The sequence below is a fragment of the Rhinatrema bivittatum genome, chromosome 4, assembly GCF_901001135.1.
Source record: "Rhinatrema bivittatum chromosome 4, aRhiBiv1.1, whole genome shotgun sequence".
NCBI lineage: Eukaryota > Metazoa > Chordata > Amphibia > Gymnophiona > Rhinatrematidae > Rhinatrema > Rhinatrema bivittatum.
Genome location: NC_042618.1, coordinates 74,741,330 through 74,761,123, shown reverse-complemented (window position 1 = coordinate 74,761,123; position 19,794 = coordinate 74,741,330). Strand labels below are relative to the sequence as shown.

The 19,794-nt window shown below is 47.4% G+C and overlaps 1 protein-coding gene across 2 annotated transcripts in view; it reads right to left on the bottom strand.

Annotated features, from left to right (window-relative positions):
* SOS2 (SOS Ras/Rho guanine nucleotide exchange factor 2) overlaps positions 1-19,794 on the bottom strand; it is a 230,141-nt gene that overhangs the window by 126,315 nt on the left and 84,032 nt on the right. For both annotated transcript variants that reach the window (XM_029598366.1, XM_029598367.1), the window contains exon 3: positions 9,524-9,655. In XM_029598366.1, coding sequence (XP_029454226.1) covers positions 9,524-9,655 — 132 coding nt within the window. The remainder of the gene's footprint in view (positions 1-9,523; positions 9,656-19,794) is intronic.

The following is a 19,794-nucleotide window of genomic DNA, read 5'->3' as shown; positions in this document are numbered from 1 at the left end:
AACATTGAAGATGTAGGCTTCGACATTGGTGGGAACACCGGGGGAGCCAGCGGCTCGATGCCCTGCACAGCTCGGAGCACCGCCAGCTGCACCCTGTGGTCCAGCTCCTCCTGGAAGTCCACAGAGGATAGGAAGGATTGAGAAGGAGGTGGAAAAGGCGTTACAACAACTCCCTGGGAGCCCCGAGAGAACTCTGTGCCTGGCGCCAGTATCTGTGGGAACGCCAGGGAGTCCCAGGTTTGACGGAGGTCGATGCCTCCTCTCCGCAAGGTCGCTTCAGTGGCATCACGGCGGCTGCCAGTGCTGATCCAAGTCTGGTGCCATGTGATAACGGCGACCGGTGATGATGCTTCCGGGTTTCCCACAATGCTCAGCCTAGTCTTTCTCTGGTGCCGAGGTGGACGGAGATGATTTCTATGTCTTGGAGCACGACGACCCCAACGATGGCCTATCTCCTGCATCCCTCTCTCAAGAGGGCCCTAGAGGGGGAGTGGACAGCGACGGCACCATGTCCATAGGCTCCCTGCAGCCTCTCAGCATCGACGCCCCCAATGCCGGAGTTGATGGATTGGATTTCCTGGAGTCATTTGATAACAAAATCGACACCCCTGGATGTCGTGCGATGTCCCCAAGCAGAGAATACAGGCCTCATGCAGATCTGTCAGAGATATGGTCCGTGGGCATTGGGGGCATCAACGAAAACCAGAAGCCATTCAAAAAACATCCAGCGAGTGGTCGATGACTGGCAGCCACCAGAAGAGCGATATCACTGGAAATCGATCGCACAGAAGGGAAAGCATACCGAGTCATCCTTTAGGGGAACCGATGGGAGAAGAGGGACCCAGCATGGAAAACAGTCTGTGATGACCAAAGAACTGAAGAAAGAGCAGAGCTCCTTAACTGTGAGGCAAATGCTCTGCGGAAGAAAAGAGACTGAAGAGGGATCCCACGTGGATAATGGCATGCTGGGCATAAGTTTCCCATGCCGGGCTCCATCTGATGTCACCCATGTGTGAGGACTACCATCCTGCTTATCATAGGAGAATATCCAGTATCCAAAAGAAACCTGAACTCAATATGTAGCTGAAGGCCCAGATCTTGTCCCTGCTCCCTTCCCTTCATCTCAGAACAGTGCAACACATCCAGTAACCAGTGACAAAAGGAAAGCTTTGACATTTCACCACACTTATGGAGATCACCTTATCCTCACAAATACTGGAGGCAAATGAGCTTAAAAAAAAAAAAAAAAGAGACAAAAGAGCTAGAAAAAGTGAAGAGAAGGAAAACAAAAAATTATTATTGACTGGCTCCCATATGAAGGGGGGACTGAACAGGTTAAGGGGTCTTCAGCTTCCAAATGACACGACAGAAGGAATATAAAAGAAGTTTATAAAATTATGTGTGGCATGAAACAAGTGAATAGGGTCCAATTCATTACTGTACCAAATTATAGTAGAACTAGGGGACATGCCATGAAACTGGTGGCATATTTAAAATAAATTAAAAGATAATTTTGTTTAGTCAAAGCACAAACTATGGAATTTACTGTCACAGAATGTGGTCAACGCTGGTAGTAATAGCAGAGTTTAAAAAAGGTTTGCAGGAGTGTCTGGAGAAGGATAAGTAACTATTAGCCAGACAGACTTTGCTCACTCCCAGAAGTGGTGGAGTCACCTAAGTAAAAAAAAAAAAACAAAAAAAAACAAAACAAACTTTACTACTGGGATCTGGGTGCTTCCAAGTGACCCAGACTGGCCAATGTCAGAGACAGGAGGCTGTGCTCAATGGACCACAGATCTGACTCGGCAAGGCTCTTATTTTTATTCATTTAGCCTTTCCAAATGGCTATTTGCCACAATCTTTTCTAGCCATAAACTGGGTAAATCAACGTAAAAACTTTAACAGCTGCTTTACTACAGCATCTATGAATCTAAAGTGCAGATGGGCAATAGTAGGTAGGATTGCTGCTCATATGATAGTGCACAGGGTAAATTATTAAAAACTAGCAAATAAATGATTCCTAACACACCAAACTTAAAAAACAAGGTCCCAGAAGCTGTGTCCCATTTGTTAAGAAGTGGAAATGGCTGGAATGACTTTCTTCAGAATTCTATAAATACATTTTCAATTCTAAAATTTCAGGACTTGCAATGATCAAGTAGTTTTTGACTCTGGATACAAAACAACTGTCAAGCACAACATTAAGCATGCACATAAAAACTGCTAGAATTATCAGTTAGGGGAGAAGCACAGTAGCTAGTGAGTCAATATCTATCTCAAAATGACAACAAAAGGAAATAATCCACAATCAATCCCACATGTACTGCACATGGAGCTGTCTTATTTATTTCATATATATAGAGAGAGAGAGAGAGAGAGAACACACTCATGATAGTGGCTATTTAACATCAACAAATGACTAGTCAAGAGAAATTAATACATGTAAGATAAATACATAAATAATTTTATTAGAAATGTAGACAATCATTTAAAAACCACATTAGAACAATAATAAATAATTGAATATAAACTCCAAATGTCCCATGCAATATTAAACTGGTCTCATCTGTTTGCAAGCCTTTTAGATCTAAAGTTTGTATTTTACAACATATGAATATTTAAATGTTTTCAACTGAACAGTGTATTGTTACATTTGTTGTTTAGGTCTATGCAAGCTATGGAATATGTATAAACATTGTTTTTGAAGAGACACTGTGGACTCTTTGAGCTTCAATATTACAACATCAGGTAGTGGTTATGTTGATCTTTTAGTTTAAAAAAAAATAATATGGTAAAATTAGTGTCTTTAATATATATATTTACATTTAGTGGAATGGTCCTTGGTATATTACTATGTCTCAGCCTCCCTGAAGAAGCAAGTTTGCTTACCGTAAACAGTGTTTTCCGTAGATAGCAGAATGAATTAGCCATGCTGTCTAGGCGCGGAAACTTCTCATAGAACGTTCAAACTTCGCTCCTGTATGCCTGTGCATTGCTTTCCCATGCAACTGTCTCTTCTCAGTTCATTAGAAAACAAAGGAATAGGAGCATATAGGAAGGTAAACAGAGCACGTAGAATGATAGAGATTGACCAGGGAGGCAAGTGGGGACGCATGGCAACTTCATCCTATCTACGGAAAACAATGTTTATGGCAAGCAAACTTGCTTTTTTTTCCCCTGCAGATAAGCAGGCTGAATTAGTCATGTTATCTGAGAGTCCCCAGCTAAGGAACCATGAAGCACAGGCACATGTATTTGAAGTGTTCTTTACCTTCGGGTATGAGTAGACTTATCTGTGCAATCTTGTGAGCATTCTTAAGAATTCATAGCATAACAGAATCCCCTGTCCCATGGAAGCATCAGAAGTGGCATGCTGATGGAGGCAGTAGTGAGTCGTGAAGGTATGCAGCGATGACCATATGTCTTATAGCAGCCTTACATATGTCCTGAATTGGCACATGTCGAAGGTGGGCGATCGAGGTAGCCATCGCTCTCAGCTGATGTGCCTTAACCCTTGATATCAAGCATTGTGGCTGGGTAGAATAACAGAAATGGATGCACGGAGTCAGCCAGTTTGCAAGTGTCCATTTAGTGACTGGAAATCCTGGGGCGTTTGGACTGTAGGAAAGAAAAAGTTGCGCATGCCTATTTGGTGTACTAGTTCTTTTTTTAAAAAGCTAAAGCTCTCTTGCAATCCAGTGTGTGTAGTAGGGCCTCGGCTGGATGTGTGTGGTTTAGGAAAGAAAGTCGGCAACGTTATGGTTTGATTAAGGTGAAAAGCTGATAGTACCTTCGGAAGAAAGGATGGATGGGTTCACAGAGTGAGTGTCTTGGAAGAGCTGAAGATAAGGTGAGTAATGAACAAGCACTTGAAGCTCACCAACTCATCTTGCCAACATTATTGTTACTAGAAATAGAACTTTCCAGGTGAGAAATTTCAAGGATGAAGTTTGCATCGGCTCAAAGGGTGGAAGTATTAATTTCTCTAGAATTACATTCAAGTCCTAAGGCTTAGCTAGGGGTGAGATCAGAGGTCGTAGTCTCAGAGCACCTCTCATGAAATGGGATATGAGTGGGTGTATGGATATGGAAGTACCCTGAATCGTTGGGTGATAGGCTGATATGGCGCCGAGGTGTACCTGGATGGATGACACTGCTAGCCCAGAGACGTACAACAAGTACAAGTATTCCAATAGTTGCTCTGGCAAGAAGTGAAAAGGGCCTAATGACATCGAGTGGCACCAATGGCTGTGTCTGTGCCACTTAGCTGCATAATTTTTCCTCGTAGATGGTCTTCTTGAAGAGATAAGTATATCCTGAATCTCCATTGTGATAGGGAGGTGGCTTAGTACTTTCCTTTCAATCTCCTGCATGGTGTAGTAGTGACCCCGTTTCCTGTGTGAGGTGGTCTACTCTGTTTGGAAGAAGGACCAGTCGCTGAACTGAGAGGTGTATAAGGTAGGTGTACCAGGGTTGCCTGGACCATGCTGGTGCTATGAGTATGAGATCTGGCTTGTCCGCCATGCATTTCTGGATTACCCACGCTATCAGTGGAATAGTTGGGAACGCGTATAACAGGCTCCCCTTCCAGCTCAGCAGAAAGGCATTCTGAGCTATCCTGCAATTGCTGGGGTACAGAGAGCAAAACCGTGGAAGCTTTGCATTGCTTTCTGTGGCAAAGAGATCTATGTGGGGTGTTCCCCATGTTTGAAACAGGGAGGATGCTACGTCCTAATGGAGCTCCCATTTGTGGGGGTGAAATATTCGGCTTCTGTCTTCCTTATTCTTTGCAGGTAGGTGGCCTAGAGTCGTATGGAATTGGCTATTGCCAATTCTAGCGTGAGTACCGCCTCCTTGCACAGTATCTTTGAACCAGACCCGCTTTCCTTGTTTACATAGAACATGGCTACCTGATTGTCCGTGTATATCATGAAAGTTTTGTGCTGAAGGTGGTGTGATTAAACGCGAATGGCATAACATATGGCCCGTAGTTCCAGTAGGTTGATTTGAAATGTTCTCTCGCTGGGGGACCAAAGACCTTGAGTCTTGAAATGTGAGATGGGTACATCCCACCCCTTTATGGAGGTGTCAGTCGTTAGCACCATCTGGTGCATCGGGGGATGGAAAGGTGCATCACACTGCAACACACTGGGTTGAAGCCACCAATGCATGTCCCCTAATATTGGTTGGGTTAGTTTCAGTGTTGACGACATGGGATGAAAGCGTTGAGACCATTGGGATTATAGACCCCATTGCATGCAGTGCATGTTAAGATGTGCATGAGGGACAACATACATCACTGCCACCATGTGACCCAGAATAGTATCTATTGAGCCATGGGGTACTGGTTGCGTTGTAACTGTAAGGCGAGATCTTGAAAGGTTTGAATCCTGTCTTCCAGGCGAAAAGCCTTGCAAAGGCATGTGTTTGATTATGATTGCCTTTATGAACTGCAGAGTTTGAATGGGCGAGCTGGGATTTTTCGTAATTTATGATGAAGCCTAGGTATTCCAGGCATGTGATCATTAGAATTTGGTGTGTACTAAGTAATACTGGACTGCGTGCCACAATGAGCCAGTCGTCCAGGTAGGGGAATAGTTTTATTCCCTGTCTTTGAAGATGAGCCACAGCTAATGCTAGACATTTTGTGAATACTCGTGGCACAGACGATAGGCCAAACAGTAGGACTTTCTATTGGTAGTGCCAGTTGCTGACCTGAAAACAGGAAGAGGGGTGCATCAGAATGTGAGCATAGGCATCTCTGAGGTCCAGTGAGCACATCCACTTGTTGGGTTGCAAAAATGGCAAAATGGTCTTCAGGGAAGTCATCTTGAACTTTTTCCATTGAAGGAAAAGATTCAGGCCTCTGAGGTCCAAAATCGGTCTCAATCCTCTGTTTTTTGGGGGGATGAGAAAGTATTGGAATAAAATTCGTGAAGTTGCCGATGTCAAGGCACCTCTCGAACCGCTTGCTGATGCAGTAGCAATTGGATTTCCTGATGGAGTAGAGGAAGGTTCCTCTCCCCTTTCACAGGTGGAGAAAGGTGTGGTAGCGTCGGAAATGTACGGAAATTTAAGCGGTAGCCTTCCTGGATGATGCTGAGTACCCAGCGATCAGATGTAATCTGACTCCAGTCCAGGATGATAAAGGAAGCAAGACAGCCTCGTCTTTTGTAACTGTGGCTGGTCTATCTTCAAAAAGGCTGTTGGGACTTCTGGGCCAGAGCCGGCGCCGGTTTTAGTGTACCCTGGGCCCGTCTGCAACCGCAATTTGAGTTTGCTGTAATTGTGGCCTCTGTGGTTGGTACAAAGAGGATCTGTAACTAGCGAACAGCCTGAAAGATGGTTGTGGATAAAAGGGCTTCCGGTAGGTAAAATAGTAACGCTTCCCGGGCATATGTTCTGAGGGCGATGTAAGGGAGGACACCGCTACACTCTGTTCTTTGAGTTGGGACACCATTTCCCTGAGCTTGTTGCCAAACAAGTTATCTCCCCGGCATGGAAGGTCCGCGAGATTTTCAAGGACGTCCTCTCGAATTGCACTTGCTCTAAAGCCAAGCCATTCTTCTGGTTGCAATAACCACCGCAGAAGTCCGAGCGAACATGTCAAAGCCCTCAGATTGTTCAATGTATATGCCTTAGGCCTTCTTCTAGATCAGTGATAGTTTGGTGTTGTGGTCTTTCCGCTTGGTCACCATCAGGCTTTAGGGACTGCAGGCACTCATACAGATATTGGATTATGTAAAATTGGTAGTGTTGGATCTTGGCTTTAAGCATAGACCCCTGAAACATGTTTTTCCTCCAAAGTATAAATAGCGGCCATTCTTACCTGGAAAGGTGTTGGAATTCAGTTGAGTCTTCCTGGCCCGCTTCATCATGGATTTGACTACTACAATTGGACTGGCCCAAAGTGTGCTGACTTCCACATCTTGAATTTCAAGTCAGTTTTCCTAGAGAAGCCAGGTGTAAAAAAATGGTGACTCCCACATCTGATCCATAAGCCTGTCATGTACTGAGTGGGAAGGTAGGGCCGTTGGCTCCACTGGGACATCGAAGATTTTTAATGGGCTATGGACCTCAGATCTAGGGTCTGGTAATTTCTTGGTTTCAAGATTCAGCATGGCTCCTACCTTTTCTATGAACTTCGAGGAAAAACAGATCCTCCGGGGGTGATGAGGGTTCTGGGGGATTTTCCGGTGGATCTGAAGGTATGCCCATGGAAGACTCTCTGATGGTGGAGAGTAAATGGGTTCCGGGCCAGGTTTAGAGTCCGGCGAACGTAACTACTGCTGGTTTCTCCTCCTCCTCCATTATCCACACCAGAGAAGGTGCTGCGGAGTCTGAATCCACTGCTGAAGGGCTTGAGGGCAGTTCGGGATGCTGAGTGGACACTAAGGTGTCGAAAAAAGACTGAAGGATCCCGGTGATCTGGGTCATTGTTTCTGAAGCTATGCCTTGTAAGAATTGCGAGGCAGAGAATGATGTTCCCTTCCTTTTTGCTGGTGGAGGTGCTTCTTGCCCCACGCTGGGGCAATCAGCTATTGTGCTGTGCTCTGGAGAATATTGTTGCAACACTCTCCTTTGCTTGCCCAGAAGTCTTTCCGAGGAAGAGGAGGAAGAGCGTGCAGAGATTCTTGGAGCATCTGCATCAGAAATTTCAGACCTTTCCATATCAGAGAGCGTAAGGGTTGCTGATCTACTCCGGGAATGGTGGAAAGGTCCCATCGTTGAATCCTGCAACGACCGACGCTTGTGCGGCGGATGCTTCGATGGCACGTTATATGAGTCTTCGACTTTGCCTTTGAATGCATCGACCAATGCTTTGGTTGCGTCGACTGTGTTGGTGCACGGAGTGGTGAAGGATGCGTCTGAGTTCTGTCCTCTTGCACAGAGTGCATGGATTGACACACTGCGCCGGTGCAGTCGCCGCAATCGTGTCCCTGGATTGTGTTCGATGCTCTCACACTGCATCCGCTATCTTTTGATAATGGTGAGGATGACCCACATGGTGCCGGGCCATCCCGTCTCACGTTTGCCGATGCACTCGATGACATTAGGGCTTGCCTGGACTCCCCAAGATCTGCCCGCTCTAACGGCTGCTTCGGGGTTCCCGATCCTCTAGGCTTGTCGATGGCACCAGTGAAGATGACCTCTTTTTTCCATCCAGTCGCCTGGGCTTCCATAAGAGACCGTCTGGACCCCTTCTGACTCCCTGAGTCTCGCAATCTTTGCGGAACGCTGCCTCTGAGCCCTGGGTGACATCCTGCCACAGTCCCGGCAGGATGCTTGGTTATGGCGAGCCTTAAACATAAAAAATAATAATGTCCGTCAGTGATGGACAAGTTTTCCGCATGGACAGAATTTGAACCCAGGCAACTTCGGACCATGGGAGCACTGAAAAGTGTAGTTTTGGGGCTCATGATGTGAGTTGAAGAGAGAAAAAGGAAGGAAGAACAGAAGAGAGAAAAACCCGCAACCATTGCTGTGTGGGAAAACAAAAAACTGAGGAGACATAGTCGCATGGGAAGGCATCGCGGCATACAGGAGCGAAGTTTGAACCTTCTATGAGAAGTTCCCGCACCGGGCCGCCAGGGGGCGCTCCCAGGCGGCATGGCTAATTCAGCCTGCTTATCTGCGGGACAATTTTCAAACTGACCCCACTGGGACAAAGTGTGCAGGTATTTTTGCCCACAGACTTTGCACCCTATTTTTCAAAGAAGAAAACGTATGCACAGGCTTGGGTTCAAAGACACAATGATGTTTGCATTTGCTTTTTGTGTGGATTCCCTTTCCATGCACAGAGCTATAAATACAATTCATATGCATGATATTCCTCCCCTGACCTAAACAAGCCCCTGGGAATGCATGTGGAACGTCGCACATAATGTCAGCAGTAGGGAGGAAGGGCAGTTTGCAGACAGTCAGTTTACTGGCTAAATGACTCTGAACTTTGTCTTCTTAAAGTCCAGTTACCTGGAGTCATTCAGCCTCCCACCCTCCCCATCCCCCAGAAGCATCCACCTTTCTCCTCTCTTAGCCAGATGCCCCATGCCCACTTCTTCACCCTCTCTTGTAGAACCAGTTTCCTGTTCATATCTCCTATGTTTGTGAAAAAGTGACAGATGGCTCCCCGCACCTCACTCAAAAAATACTCACAACTGCATTCTCGCATTTCCTTTTTCTTAATTCTGAAATTCACTCACCAATGCGGTAAGATCTATCCGTAGCTACTGCACAGTGCTTTGGTTGCAAAGAGTTTATTAGACCAACAGAAGGAAAGGAGTGATATTGTAGTGCAGGTTTACAGCATTTGGTTTCTTAACAATAACGTCTCAAAGCTCAGGCAAGCAGATACAAGACATCCAGAACATTTTAACTAGCACTAATCAATTTTATTATTCAATGCATAAGCACAAGATTTGCAAACTGAATTCAAATTATACAAACCCTCCCTCTCCCCTGCCAAATACTAAAATTGCTCTGGGTGAGCAGAACAGTTGTGAATTTGTTTCTCATTTCCTACCTTTAACGAAGGATGTATTTTGTCCACAGGCAGGAGGAGAGGGCTTCTTCTTTTCCGCTTCTCTATAGCAGACTGCGCATCTGCTATTGCCCACTTATCAATAGGATGGGGGAATGTCTTCTGAACTCTCTCCTAGTTAAGTAAAAAGAAACACTGCCATTCAGTTATAAAAGGCAAAGCTACAAATGTGGTATGTGTGCTTGAGTAAGAAGCAACTGGGAGGAGGGGGAGAGAGTGAATCCATCCCCACCCCTTGCTTCAAGATCCCTCTTCTCTCCCTGATTCTCCCTAACCTCTCTAACCCTATCTGTTACTCCCCAATGAGATCCCCTCCCCTGCCCTACACCAAGATCCTTCCCCCCCCCACCACCCCCAAAAAAAAAATTATCAAACCACAAGTTATGCCTTGTTATTGGTTATATGAAATGTATGTCTCTTGAATAAACAATAATTAAAAAAAAGAGAGAAAAGAAAGGACAGAAAATATGGAAATTTACTATGCAAATAATGCAAATGTTTCAATTACTCTGCTAAGGAATTTCCTAACTCTTGTCACGTACCCTGAAGCTGCCGCAGGAAACCGGGGACTGTGATAATGTAGAGATTACTTACCTGATAATCTCGTTTTCCTTAGTGTATGCAGATGGACTCATTACAAATGGGTATAGTTTGCTCGTGCTAGCAGTTGGAGATGGATCTGACGTCAGCACGGGTACATATACCCCCGCAGGAAGTGCAGCAACTCAGTAATCTTCCTTGCAAAAGCTTTATGGATATATGTGTGACTGACCAATCGATTAAATGAACATGATTACCCTGACCGATTGATAGTAGCTGGAGACCGCCAGTGTTCTCAACCGGAAGGAGTCAACACCCGGCAGGGTGGATGCCCTATATAAGAAAACATGGCTTACCGTGAGTCGGTGAATCCCCATGTATACCAGCAGCCGGGCGGGATGCTGAGTCCATCTGCATACACTAAGGAAAACGAGATTATCAGGTAAGTAAATCTCTACATTTCCTAGCGTGTAGCAGATGGACTCATTCCAAATGGGATGTACAAAAGCTACTCCCGTACTGGGTGGGAGGCTGCCCGAGGTCCGTTTAGGACTGCCCTCGCAAATGCTGTGTCCTCCCTAGCCTGGACGTCCAGACGGTAGAATCTGGAGAAGGTATGGAGGGAGGACCACGTTGCCGCTTTACATATCTCTGCAGGCGACAGCATCCTAGTTTCTGCCCAGGAGGCTGCTTGGGCCCTGGTAGAGTGAGCCTTGACCCGTAGAGGTGGCGGTTTTCCCGCTTCTACGTAGGCCGCCTTGATAACTTCCTTGATCCAGCGAGCAATAGTCGCCCGTGAGGCCGCTTCTCCTTGCTTCTTCCCACTGTGAAGGACAAACAGGTGGTCCGTCTTTCGTACTGCTTCCGACATTTCCAGGTATCTGGAGAGCAAACTGCCGATGTCGAGATGGTGCAGTCTTCGACCTTCTTCTGACTTCTTCAAACCTTCCGTGGTTGGCAAGGATATGGTTTGGTTGAGGTGGAAGTGTGAGACTACTTTGGGTAAGAAGGAAGGAACCGTGCGAAGATGGATAGCCCCTGGAGTGATTCTGAGAAACGGATCGCGGCAGGACAGCGCTTGTAGCTCGGAGATGCGGCGTGCTGAGCATACGGCCAGCAAGAACACCATCTTCAAGGTTAACAAACGGAGGGACAGGCCTTGGAGGGGTCTGAAGGCGGGTCCCGCTAGGAATTCCAAGACTAGGTTGAGGTTCCACAGGGGCACTGGCCACTTCAGTGGCAGGCGAATGTGTTTGACTCCTTTCAAGAAACGTGAAACGTCTGGGTGTGTGGCAATGCTATTGCCGGCGCTCCTGGGGCCGTAGCAAGATAGCGCTGCCACCTGAACCTTGATTGAACTGAGGGACAGACCCTTCTGAAGTCCATCTTGCAGGAAATCCAGAATGATGGGGATTGTGGCAGCATGCGGATTGGTGCTGCGAGTTTCGCACCAGGCTTCAAATACTCTCCAGATCCTTATATAAGTTAGTGATGTGGAGAACTTGCGTGCTCAGAGGAGTGTGTCTATTACCGGCCCCGAGTATCCCCTTTTCTCCAGTCTAGCCCTCTCAATGGCCAGACCGTAAGAGAGAATTGAGCTGGTTTCTCGTGGAGGATGGGACCTTGTCGCAGCAGGTCTCTCTGAGGGGGCAGGGGTAGAGGATCCCCCGCCAGTAGTCTTCTCATGTCTGCGTACCAGGATCTTCTTGGCCAATCCGGGGCCACTAGAAGAACTAGGCCTCTGTGTCGCTGAATCTTGTGTATAATGGCACCCAGCAGGGGCCATTGGGGGAAGGCATATAGCAGGATCCCCGGAGGCCATGGGCTGCACCAGGGTGTCGATCCCGTGGGATAGAGGATCTCGCCTGCGACTGAAGTATCTGGGTACTTGAGCGTTGGACCTGTCCGCTAGTAGGTCCATGCCCGGGGTCCCCCACTGATCCACAATCATCTGGAAGGCCGTAGGTGACAGCTGCCATTCCCCCGGGTTTAGGCTTTCTCGGCTGAGGAAGTCTGCCGTGGCGTTGTCCTTCCCAGCAATGTGGACGGCGGAGATGTCCTGGAGATTTGCTTCTGCCCAAGCCATCAGGGGGGCTATTTCTAAGGATACCTGTCGGCTTCTGGTTCCGCCCTGTCGGTTGATGTATGCCACCATGGTGGCGTTGTCCGACATCACTCTGACTGCTCTGTTTCGGAGTCTGTGGGCAAATCGCAGGCAGGCTAACCTGACTGCCCGTGCCTCTAGTCGGTTGATGTTCCACCCCGACTCTTCTCTGTTCCACCGCCCCTGGGCGGTTAGCTCTTCGCAGTGTGCTCCCCAGCCGCTCAGGCTGGCATCTGTAGTGAGCAGGGTCCAGGTTGGGGAGGACATCCTTGACCCCCGGCTCATGTGGCCGGGCTGCAGCCACCACCGTAACTGATACCGTACTCTGGCCGGTAGAGGTAGATGCACGATGTAGTTCTATAATCGTGGGCGCCACCGAGATAGGAGGGCGCGCTGTAACGGTCTCATATGAGCCCGTGCCCATGGTATCACTTCCAGAGTGGAGGCCATTAGGCCGAGGACCTGTAGGTAATCCCAAGCTGTGGGCCGATTGGTGCTCAGTAGATTCTGCAATCGATCCCGGAGTTTTGATTTCCTCTTGGAGGTCAGGCTGATCTTGTCTTCCTGGGTGTCAAATCGGACACCTAGGTATTCCAGCGACTGCGAAGGCTGTAGGGAACTCTTGTTTATGTTGACTACCCATCCTAGGCTTTCTAGAAGAGATATAACTCTGTTGGTTGCCCAGTGGCTCTCCTCCGGTGACTTTGCCCTGATCAGCCAATCGTCTAGGTAGGGATGGACGAGAATGCCTTCCTTCCTGAGTGACGCTGCCACCACTACTATTACCTTGGTAAAGGTGCGCGGCACGGTGGCTAACCCGAAGGGTAGAGCCCGGAACTGAAAGTGCTGATCCAGGACTTTGAAGCGTAAGTAACGCTGGTGATCCCGATGAAATGGGATATGCAAATAGGCCTCAGAGATCCAGGGATGTGAGATACTCCCCTGGCTGTATTGCACTTCGGACCGACCGCAGAGTTTCCATGCGAAATCCTGGGACCCTTAAGTGCCAGTGGACTGACTTGAGGTCCAGGACGGGTCTCAAGGTGCCCCCCTTCTTGGGGACAATGAAATAAATGGAGTAATGCCCAGAATTTATGTCCCATGCAGGCACTGGGATTATGGCTTTTAGGGACAGGAGTCTCTCCAAGGTAGCTGCCAGCGCCGCCCTCTTGAGGGGCGGACAAGGTGATTCCACAAACTTGTCCGGAGGGAGATGAAGGAAGTCCAGGTAATACCCTTCCCGGACAATGGCGAGGACCCACTGGTCCGAAGTAATCTCGACCCACCTATGCTTCTTCCCCCAGATGGGTCGGCTGATTCTCATTGTGGGGTGCGGCCGGGACCCGACCCCGAGCCGGTTCCCCTCTTGTGCCTGGTCCGAAAGGACTGGTTCCTGGTCTGAGAACGAGGTGCTTGGTAGCGAGTCCTGTAAGGATTGAAGCGTTGAGAGCTTCTACCTCTGGATGGTCTAGGAAAAGGGCACTGGGTCCTCCTTGTCCTGTCTTCCGGTAGACGGGGTAATGGAGATGCGCCCCATTTATTAGCCAGTTTCTCGAGGTCGCTGCCGAACAGGAAGGATCCCTTAAAGAGCATTCTCGTGAGGCGAGTCTTGGAGGAGGAGTCGGCCGACCAATTACGTAGCCAGAGGTGTCTTCTGTCTGCCACTGAGGATGATACTCCCTTGGCTGCTGTACGAACTAGGTCGGAGGCAGCGTCAGTGAGGAACGAGAGGGCTGCTTCCATTTCTTCTCCCAGGGTGTTGTTCCTGGCTTGTGCTAAGCAGGAGCGCGTCACCACGGTGCAGCAGGTCGCAATTCGTAGGGACATGGCTGCCACCTCAAAGGCTTGTTTCAGAATGGCGTCCATGCGGCGGTCATGTGCATCCTTGAGGGCCGCCCCTCCCTCCACCGGAATGGTGGTGCACTTCACAATTGCGCTAACTATGGCGTCTACCATCGGGCACGCCAGCAGCTCCTTGGGTTGCCGGGTCCAGGGGGGTACATGCTAGACAAAGCCTGACCCCCTTTGAAGGAAGCGTCTGGCGCATTCCACTCCAGATCGATTAACTGCTGTGCTGCTTGTAGGAGGGGAAAATGGTGAGTCGGACGCAGGCCCTCTAGCAGGGGGTTCATTCTAGGTTCCCCTGGGGTGCCCTGGCCTGAGATAGCCAGCTCCGACAGGCATTGAGAGACCAGGTCTGGAAGCTCCTCCTTACGAAAGAAGCGTCTCATGGTTCACTATGGTTCTATCCCCGAGGGGAGTTCTCCCTCCTCGGGGGGCTCGCCATCTTCCTCAGAATAATCCGAGTCCCCATAAGTGGGGCTTCCGGGTGGCGGGTGGCCATGCGTAGGTCTTGAGGGTCCTGGGGCAGGGTCATCCGGTATGTATGGGTCCGGTCGGGGAGCAGACTGCATCTTGACGAAGGCATGAATCCCCTTGAATAATTCCACCCAGGATAGGGAAGCAGGTTCCAGCCGTAGGGGCACCAGGTCTGTGGGGTTCCCTGGCTGCTCACCGCGGCCTGCTAGGTTCAGGGTATTCCCTGAGGAACTGGCAGTCAAACTGGGCTGAGACCGGCCCTGGCCTGGAACTCCCAGGGCCTCTTCACATTGGGCACATAGGGAGTCTGTTTCCTCGCTCTGTGTGGCTCTGAGGTGGCATGCTGAGCAGAGGCCTAGAGCTCTTATGCCTGAGTCTGGAGGTGCCGGCTCTGCGGCCGCATGGGCTCTTTTACGCTCCATCGCATCTGAGCTCCTATCAATGAGTGCTTACACGTATTAATGTGCGCCTGTGAACGTGCGCCTATCAACGTGCGCCTATCAACATGCGCCTATCAACCAACGTGCGCCTATCAATCAACGTGCGCCTACCGTGTTTCCCCGAAAATAAGACAGTGTCTTATATTAATTTTTGCTACCAAAGATGCACTAGGCCTTATTTTCAGGGGATGTCTTATTTTTCCATGAAGAAGAATTCACATATATTGTTGAACAAAAAAATGAACATTTATTATATTCTGAATAGTTGTCTGGTTATGCTGGTTTGTGATGACAACTAACTGTGAATCCTGCAGGGTAAAAAAATCACAGCTGCATGCTCTGGTGTTCTGTGCGACGGGCATGCTCCCAAATAAAAACTTTGCTAGGTCTTACTTTTGGGGGAGGTCTTATATTTAGCAATTCAGCAAAACCTCTACTAGGTCTTATTTTCGGGGGATGTCTTATTTTCGGGGAAACAGGGTATCAATCAACGTGCGCCTATCAATCAACGTGCGCGTATCAACGTGCGCGTATCACCAGCAATGGGCGCCCAAATCGTTTTGGGCGCCTATCATACGCGCCTGTCGTCCCGCTTAGATCGAGGCGGCGAACCAGGGCTGGCGAGCAGGCAAAATGGCGACCTCCTTGGCGGGCTGCCACGTAGGCAGACCCTGCTAATCCTCACTCTTCGGAGACCAGTAAAGTAAAGATGTACACCTTACCTGATCTTCGGCGCTTCCCAGCTGCGACCGGGCGGTCTCCAGCTGCGGGGGGAGAGGGTGATTACCATCACCGCTGCGCTCGAGGAAGTGCACCCGCTGCCTCTAAGCCGCGCCCGAACGTCGTCTCGCTCGGGGGCCAAGTCCTCACCGGGACCGAGGCTGCCTCTATGCCGCGCCCGAGCCCTTCTCACTCGGGGGCTAGGTCCCTGCCGCGATCCGGCCACCGGACCGAGGCACTCACCTCCGAGGGACCACGGAAATCACCTCGGGAAACTCAACTGGGGGAGGGACCCGAGGGTATCACCGCAGGAGTGCGGGGCTCGTCTTCAGGTAGGATTTCTTCTAAGAATTTAGTCATTATAATTTGGAAAAACGCTCAGCAAGCGTAAGGTAGCTCCAAACTGCTTTGGAAACGGAAAATTACTGAGTTGCTGCACTTCCTGCGGGGGTATATGTACCCGTGCTGACGTCAGATCAGTCTCCAACTGCTAGCACGAGCACACTATACCCATTTGTAATGAGTCCATCTGATACACGCTAGGAAATATCCATTATTCTCCTTGCAGCTTTTCACAAGCACAGCAAAGTAAAGAGAAAGGGATGGTCCTCAGCCACAGCATACAAATCATGCAGAGTATGAAATAAAAACTCTGTATTAGGACTACTCTTCTGTGTAGAGACTCGCTATATTTATGGGTCATCGTTGTAATCACTAAGTAAAGAAGCCTTATAGTACAGTGTCGTCGTCCCCCCCCTCGCAGATATATCTATATATTCACTTACTAATTCTGGGGCAGGGTAGGAGCATGGAAGTGCAACAAAGAAAACAGATTAACTTAGGAAATTTGGACATCTTAATAACTGTTAATCTCCCCAGCCAGTTTGTAGTCAAACCATCCAACCTTTCTAGTTCTTCTTTGACTCTTAGTGCCATAGGTCTAGAATTTAATGCATATAGCTTCCATACACTCAACGTACAATTAAACTCTGGAATTTGTCACCAGAGGATGTGGTTAGTGCAGTTAGTGTAGCTGTGTTTAAAAAAAAGATTTGATAAGTTCTTGGAGAAGTCCATTACCTGCTATTAAGTTGACTTAGAAAATAGCCACTGCTATTACTAGCAATGGTAACATGGAATAGACTTAGTTTTTGGGTACTTGCCAGGTTCTTATGGCCTGGATTGGCCACTGTTGGAAACAGGATGCTGGGCTTGATGGACCCTTGGTCTGACCCAGTATGGCATGTTCTTATGTCTTATGTTCTTATATTAGTCAGCAGACAGCAACCAAAAGATTACTTAGAGATCTACCTTAAAGGGCACCAGTTCTTGAATCTATGTGCTCTTAATCCCTACTGCCAATGCAATGGTCTTATCTATATTCCTCACAACCAGGCGAAGAGTAGACAGAATATACAGTCCAAAGACTTCAATAGAATTATTCAAGCAGAAAATCTTTTCTTGCTTTATTATTATTTTGTAAAAGGTTGCTCCACAGGCTCAATAGTATACATAAGTTGTCAATCAGGTCCCCCGACACGGACTGTTTCGCTCAGAGCTGCACCGGGAGGGACTAATGTAGTGTATAATTTCAACCACTACAAACAAAACGAAAATTACTTATTAGATGAGACATAACTAAGGACTGTAGATAAGGGCTAGTTAACAAATAGGCCGGGACACATACCTTACGCATAGTCCAGATTCAATGCTATGGAGAGCAAGCAGTGCAAACAGAAATGGAGATTTAAAGAGCTGTGTTTGGGTGTGAAAAGAGGCACCAATGAGAACGCACCAACACGGAATACAACAGCCAATCAGAAAGCATTAGGAAACTTACATGGTACAATCAAATAAAACGAAATCATTCTATTTCATTATTCAGTCTCTTTGGAGATAAACAGTCCAATTTGTATATCCACTTCTGTTCTCCTCTATCATATCCCCCCTCAGCCGTCTCTTCTCCGAGCTGAAAAGTCCTAACCTCTTTAGTCTTTCCTCATAGGGGAGCTGTTCCATTCCCCTTATCATTTTGGTGGCCCTTCTCTGTACCTTCTCCATTGCAATTATATCTTTTTTGAGATGCGGCGACCAGACTTGTACACAGTATTCGAGGTGCGGTCTCACCATGGAGCGATACAGAGGCATTATGACATTTCCATTTTATTCACCATTCCCTTTTTAATAATTCCCAACATTGTTTACTTTTTTTGACTGCCGCAGCACACTGAACCCATGATTTCAATGTGTTATCCACTATGACGTCTAGATCTCTTTCTTGGGTAGTAGCAGCTAATATGGAACCTAACATTGTGTAACTATGGCATGGGTTATTTTTCCCTATATGCATCGCCTTGCACTTATCCACATTAAATTTCATGTCATTTTTATGCCCAATTTTCCAGTCTCACAAGGTCTTCCTGCAATTTATCACAATCTGCTTGTGATTTAACTACGCTGAACAATTTTGTATCATCTGCAAATTTGATTACCTAACTCGTCATATTTCTTTCCAGATCACTTATAAATATATTGAAAAGTAAGGGTCCCAATGCAAAATTATTCTATTTAATATGCAAATGCATTTTCCATAGTTCAATAATAAACCCTTCATATTACCAAATGTTTGTGCAAAACATTTTTAAAGTCTTTCTAACCTGTGGAAGCCCAACCACCATACAGAAATTCTAAACAGCACCCAAATTGCTGAAAACAACTGCAAACAAGCTGAAATCAGAGGGGCCCAGTCAGGCACTTTCCCATTTCCTTAATCCAGGGTGAATCAGCCAAGGCCATAACAGCAGAACAGATGTATACGCATCTCTCCACATAAAGTGATCGATGGCAGTGATGAGGGATGGGCTTGAGCTGCTACACCACATAAAAGGAATTTCCACAAAAAAGGAGTTTCCACAAAAAAACTACTCATATATCACTATCAAGTATCAGTGGTTGGAACCAGACGTGACAATCTGCTTACTTCAAGGCAAAGGGTGCAGAAAATACAGCAAAACACACGGATGCTTTCTGGATAGAGCGCAAAGCCAGTTCAGACCCAAGGGACACAAATTTTCCCGCAGTTCTGCCATTTGCTGGGGGATCTCCACAGCTGGAATAAAGGTTAAAGCTATACTGCAGAACATGAAGGTGTAGTAACTGCCCCAATCAAACTAGATATACTCACCTTCTTAAACTCATTAATCCCAATAACCTATGGTTCCCAGAGAAAAAATGACTAACAGAGCTTACCGGGGGGGGGGGGGGGGGGGGGGGGGGGGGGGGAAGGTATTTGAAAAACCTTAAGAGGGATAGCCATGTCAGTCTAGTGTAGCAAAAACGACAGGTGTCGAGTGGCATCTTATAGACTGACTAATTTATTAAAGCATGAGCTTTACTGGGGGGTTTAGTGGGCTTTTAAGTATTTGAGTTTTCCATTGCAGTGTCTGTATTTTGGACTTTGTTGATTTTTTTTTATTTTAATTTTTGCCTATTTTGTTGCCTAGTTTCTTTTGCTTCCTGGCTTTAGTTGTTTGTTTTATCATTTCTGGATTTCTTTGTCTGCTAAGAGTTTTACGTTTTACCTAATATTTGAAAAACATATTCTATGCCTAGGCCTCACGTGACCCTCTGACAGTTTTCTGGCATACACTGCTCAAAGCCAGCCACTTACAGCATAAAACAACTTTATTCCATTCATCAGTGTTCATGTCACACTCGTAACTTTCAGCCTCTGCCCTGAGATTCCAGGATCACTCCAGTGGGATATGGTGGTAATTCTGTATAGGTCAGCCTCCCCCCCAAGGCTGTGAAGCACCTATTTCCCAGATTAAAAAATCCCCAACCAATGGCCGTGGGCATCTCTGTATCAAGATAAGTTTCCAATCATCCTCATAGATTAGTACAATTCCCCATACCTGTGTGGTACCCATTCTCCAACTGCACCTTTGCAGATTCAAATACCTAACCATGGTTGAAGGCATCTCTGCCATCTGGGTCTGGGCAAACCTTCTCTCGACTGTTTCCTGCTGGAAGGTAGTGGTTTTTTCCCTTAAAAATCACACCGACTCTACACAGCAGTTTTTTTGTTTGGTTTTTTTTAATTACCCTCAGCTGTGCTTCCCAGTTATTAG